Source organism: Adelges cooleyi, unplaced genomic scaffold (genome assembly GCF_023614345.1).
Source record: "Adelges cooleyi isolate 19-005CV unplaced genomic scaffold, UGA_ACOO_1.1 ACOO_flye_CR_arks_rails_tigmint_CR_PRNA_159, whole genome shotgun sequence".
Classification (NCBI taxonomy): Eukaryota; Metazoa; Arthropoda; class Insecta; order Hemiptera; family Adelgidae; genus Adelges; species Adelges cooleyi.
In genome coordinates, this window is record NW_026095816.1 from 1,087 (window position 1) to 6,781 (window position 5,695).

Consider the following 5,695-nt stretch of genomic DNA (forward strand, 5'->3'; position numbering starts at 1 on the left):
GTTAAGTTTTGTGCTCAAGTACCACTTTTGACTTTAAGCTTACACAAATTAAATTTAATTTTTTTTTTACTTAAGTTTTTTCTGGCTGAGTGAAATTGAGAAATTATATTAAATTCGTAATCACCGACCCCAAAAACATATAATTTGACCACTTTTGAAGCATTTTACATAAAAACACAGAAAAATGTTTTAGCTTCGATGCAGAGCGGCGAAGGTATTGGTTTTAATGTGTTTAGGTTGTACTTGTTTTACTATTTATGTAATATAATAATAAAATAATAATTATGTAACTTATTAAAAGATTACGGCTCTTTTAAATTATATTATAAACTTCAAAGTCCAATCAAATTCTATTTTACTAAAAAACAAAAAATAGATTAACATATATGTCTAAATTTATTATTCATACAAGTTGCTATAAGATATTGCAAAACCGCCCCTCCCTTTAGGATTTTAATCCTCTAATCGAAGGGGGGAAAATTACAATAACCTTGAAATAACATTGTATTACAAAAAAAAAACCAAAAACAGTTCACGTAAATTGTTTTTTTTATTATTATTCTAGAAAATCGTCAATAAGTCGGGTTGGCCATGAATTTCTTAAGACCTTGAATTTGTCGATTCGTATATTTCAATTTATGTATACAGTGGAAATGGGAAAGTACATCGAACAACCCAAGTGTTTTTCTATAGTAAAAAAATTGCGTTTTCGAGTTAATGCTTAGGCGAGAATTCGATAATAATACTGCCATAGAAAATCGTACATATAAATCTTTTTTTACTTTTGAATTCGGTGTAACTTTTGAAACATATGTGCTAATGTGCGAAATTATACAAAATCCTCACTCTCTAACAATAATTATAATAATTTATACACCTATGCAATGGTCTTATCATTAATGACTTATTAATTCGTATTGGCCTAAAACGGAACCCCTAATTTGTTGAAAATTGTCCACCAACTTTTATGGTCTCGGCGATAAATTCTTCCGGTTTTCTTTTCTCTAGTCGTAATTAATTTTTATCACAATTGTTGCATCTAAGCTACAAAATGCATCTCCTGAAACGTTTTCAATAAATAAAATGTGATACAAGGTATGATAATAATTAGACTTGCCTATTATATTACCTTGGTTATCCTGCACTTCACCACTCGGAGTAATAACCTGCTCACCTCCACTAACCGGATTAAAAACTTGCACACATTCATTACCCTGATTATTAAACTGCGTACCTCTATTAGCAATGTTATTAAAAATGTTTGAAGTACCAACTCCGTAATCTTCAACATGAACTTCATCTTCGTTTGGTAATTCACTAGATTCAAGAGTCATTCGTGACAATGACACGATGTCGTCATTGTCCAATTGTGTTGTTTTGACTGAAATGTTAACAATATATATCTTAAAAACTATGTAGCCAGGCACGCACATCACTCAATCTATGGTAACAACATTATAATATACACAATCGACCAGTTCATACATTTAGCAGATTATTGTCAAAAAATGTTTTTGACATGCAGAGTTGGGAATTTTGTATTTAAGTTAAACAAATTTTTAATCTTAACTATTTGAGTCAAAAAATAAAAATAGTCATGGTTAAAAATTTACTTTTTTGTAGGTACATAAGAATACAGTTTTAGTGGCTTAAGAAATCATTTGTGTACAATTTAATGATATTATATTGTATAGTTTCATTTAATTTAAAAATGTTCAATGAATAATAGCACTTAAACTTAAAACTGTGTATTACTTGTTTTCGTAGCGCTTTTAAAAAATAATTAAATAAGAGCTAACGGATTAAAAAAGATGAAATTTTTATCTCAAGGTATGGTTATAAGACTAGTCCACTAATTTTAAAAAAATGGTTAAAATAAAAATATATTATATTTTATATAATGCGCAACTCTGCCGACGTGACGGTGAAATTTATTTTTTCAATTTTCATTGGAATTATTTAACACCAAAAAAAATCATATAAGTTATAACACAATAGTCAATATGGTTAATATTTATACTTCTAGTAATAAAACCTTTTATAATTTCCTATGCAAGGTTATTTCTAAACTCATAAAAATTACTAAAAAGGCTATTACTCCATGTCACCAATATAATTTAGAGTTTAGTCCCACATGCTCCGGCCTTATTGAATTATTTTATTTTAATCTTATAATATTATTGTTACCTTCTTTTGGCGATTCATCGCCGTTACCACACCTGAAAAGCAAACGTTTATATTTAAAATTAATATTAAACAAGAAAACTCAAGATCTAAAATAATATATCCAAACGGTTTTAATAAATAAATAGTTAGAAAAAATACTTACACTGCGTATGCAACTAGACTAAACAAGAGAATAATTTTAATAGTTATCATATTAACTGTTTTAATATACTGTTTAATTCGACGGTACTAAATTTTATAATTGCAGTTTGCTATACACTTTTATAGCATTGCCCTCAAATTATTTTTTTTTACTTTAGTGTAAGCACTAAATCAAAGGGTTTGAGACAATCATAAGTTGTCAATCTTCTTGGATGACACATCTCATTTTTGGTTTTTTCTTCACACAGTTGTTTCTATATATTCCTATGCTACTGCAATAGGTAGAATTTGACAAAATATTTTTCATTATATATATATATATATTATGTTATAATAATATATTTGTAAGTGATGTTACCACTTTCAGTTGTTTTAATTCATATATATCTGTGACCTTATAATATTCTTCGGGCCCAACTCCAATGTACTGGATTTTTAGCATTTGCATTATGTACTACACTTTAATATCATTGCCCTCAAATTATTTTTTTTCGCTATATTGTGAGCACGTGTAAATCGAACGTTATGATAAATCATAGGTTGACAATATGCTCGTGTTAAACATACAATATTAGTGTTTGTGCACAAAGATATTTTGATTTTTTTTTTTCAACTGTCGTTGTAAATATTCATGAAACCAAAGATATTAAATTTGTAATAAAATTGCTCGTGTAAAAATTGCACGGGTATAAGATAATTTTATTGTATGCCGTATAACTTTTTACATCATTTTTAAAAAAAAATATAATATATTTGATTTTATGAAAATAACGTTTACCATGCGAATTACAGTGCCTTATAGAACTGTCAGAGTATATACATCACAAAAACTAATATAATGAAGAATTTAGTCTTCGATCTTACCATTTTTTTAAACATTCCTTATCTATGTTTACTGATTATATATATATATATATTATCTGTGATTTATAGTTTAAGTTTGACTACCCATCTACGCTAGAAACTCGTAAAAAGCTAAGGAGACCTTTGAAAACGAAGAACATCCATGTCTAGTTTTATATGATTTTTATACAAAATTTAAATATATTATCTATGTTTTATTTATATGATTTTTGAATAGCTAAAATATAGTACTAAGGAATACGGTATTTAATTTATTCTTTTATTTTCATATTTTTAGTTAGGATATAATCAGTTTGTAATATTTGAATTAAGTTACATTGAATTTTTTATTTCTCATTGTGGATTTATTGCTTCTTGAATATTTAAAAATACATGATTCCTTCTCCTAGTGTTCCATTGAATTGTTCAATTATTTTTCCATTTATCTTGACTGAACCTCCACCAAATTCTATCTTCGTTACATCCTTTTTTTTATATCTTGGAACTAACTCGTCGTTGATCAAGACTGAATCACCTATAAATTTTACGCTACTACCATCTTTTAGGTAATAAAATGCATCTCCTGAAACGTTTTTAATAATTGAAATGTGATATAAGGCATGATAATAATGCGACCCCGAGGTCGAATTAGACTTACCTATATTACCTTGATTATACTGCACTTCAGTATTTAGAGTATAAACCTGCTCACCTCTGTTACCCTGATTATAAACCTGCTCACCTCTGTGGCCCTGATTATTAAACCGCGTACCTCTATTACCACTGTTATTAAAATAGTTTAAAGTACCGTCTCCGTTATCTTGAACATAAACTTCATCTTCATTTGGTAATTCACTCGATTCAAGAGTCATTGACACGCTGCCGTCATTGTCCAATTCTGTTGCATCGACTGAAATATTAACAATATATAAACAATGTAACCAGGTACTCACATCACTCAATTATAATAAAATATAAGAATTTAATTCAATTATTTTGAGCATCGATGCGGGGCTGATGAGGTATTGGTTTTAAAATAGTTTGTTTTACGTTAGACACGTTATATGTTGAAAATAATATTATATTAATTAATTAGTTGTCTTTTTGCAACATTATAAGTTTCCTAATTAATCAGTTAAAGTATTCTGTAGATTAGTCTCAACAAAAATTTAACGACGTGATACTGCAATTGTAATAGTGCAACTGGTATACAATAAAATATTAAGAAAATACCGTTGGCACTTTAAGTTACCCTTAAAAAAGGAAAGATATAAATATATAATGGCATTGTTCCTCGCATTGTTATTTTTTTTTTCAAAAATCTATAGCCATTTTTTTTTTAATTAGTAAAAACTAAAATAACTACTAAACAAACTACAAACTTTTAGCAGATCATTGACAAAAAAAAACCAGTACTGTGGGGTCGAGGCATAGTTGGGTCGAGTAAGTCACAGGTTTAAAGGAGATTTTAAATCTGAAAGTGTCACTTTCGAGTAAACGCTTTAATTCAAATCAGTAGTTGGTATTTTCGAGCCAGCACAGTGTAAACGAGCAAAGTAAGAAAGTGTTAAATTGAGGCGCTGTATTTACAAATAAGCATGAAAGCGTCAATTTGAAGGGTTTTTATCCGAGAGGACTAGTACAGTATAGTATAGGCATAATGGAATCGAAGCATAGAAGGGACAGAGAGGTCACAAGTCTACAGCAATTATAAATAAAAGTGATAAAATTGAATAAAATCACTTTTAAATAAACGCTTTGATGCTTAGTTGTCAATTTGATATAACTGACGTGTGCGGGCATATCAAATAAATATTCCTTCCACATTTCAACTCGATCCGACTCTTTTTCTTGAAATTATAGCCAGTGAAATTCCTACTTAAAAACTTGTATGGTTTTTTTTTAATTTTAACTGCGCAGAAGTAAACTTTTTCAACTTTAAGCCCCCCCTTCTTCCACCCCCTCTCTTTCTCCTCAGAGTATCAACTAGATCAAATTTGTGATTTATAGGGTTGCCACTCGAAGGAATTGGTCCAATATAAAAAAAGTTAATGAATACAGACACAAAAAAGCCCACATCATGCGTTATCGGCATGCAGAGTTGGAAATTTTTTATTCAAGTTAAATACATAAAGTTCAATTTTTTATCATAATTTTTTTAATCTTATAATAAATAACATAATTTGTCACGGTTAAAAATTTACTTTTTTGTAGGTACATAAGAATAAAGTCTTAGTAACTTAAGAATATATCAATTTTGTACAATTTAATGATATTATTTATAGTTTCATTTAACTTAAAAATGTTCAATGAATAATAGCATTTAAACTTAAAACTGTGTATTACTTGTTTTCGTAGCTTTTTTTAAAAATAAATAAATAAAAGATTAAAAAAAATATGAAATTGTTATTCGGAGGGTTTTATGTTTCTTCTAAAACTACTTGGATAATATAAATTAATTATATTATCCTAATCAGTCTACGTGATCGGTTGATCGTGGACAATAGTAATATAATATTGCCTA

At 28.2% G+C, this 5,695-nt stretch overlaps 2 protein-coding genes across 2 annotated transcripts; both read right to left on the reverse strand.

The window, feature by feature from the left end:
• Positions 1-989: 989 nt before the first annotated feature.
• LOC126848033 (uncharacterized) lies at positions 990-2,379 on the reverse strand. Its single transcript, XM_050588534.1, has 4 exons — positions 2,330-2,379; positions 2,188-2,219; positions 1,130-1,381; positions 990-1,060 (listed from the first exon to the last, which is right to left on the reverse strand). The coding sequence occupies exons 1-4, from the start codon at positions 2,377-2,379 to the stop codon at positions 1,005-1,007; spliced, it is 390 nt and encodes a 129-aa protein (XP_050444491.1). The 3' UTR covers positions 990-1,004.
• Positions 2,380-3,419: 1,040 nt separating this feature from the next.
• LOC126848032 (uncharacterized) lies at positions 3,420-4,083 on the reverse strand. Its single transcript, XM_050588533.1, has 2 exons — positions 3,830-4,083; positions 3,420-3,754 (listed from the first exon to the last, which is right to left on the reverse strand). Exons 1-2 carry the CDS (start codon positions 4,041-4,043, stop codon positions 3,555-3,557), a joined length of 414 nt encoding a protein of 137 aa, XP_050444490.1. The 5' UTR covers positions 4,044-4,083; the 3' UTR covers positions 3,420-3,554.
• Positions 4,084-5,695: the final 1,612 nt, after the last annotated feature.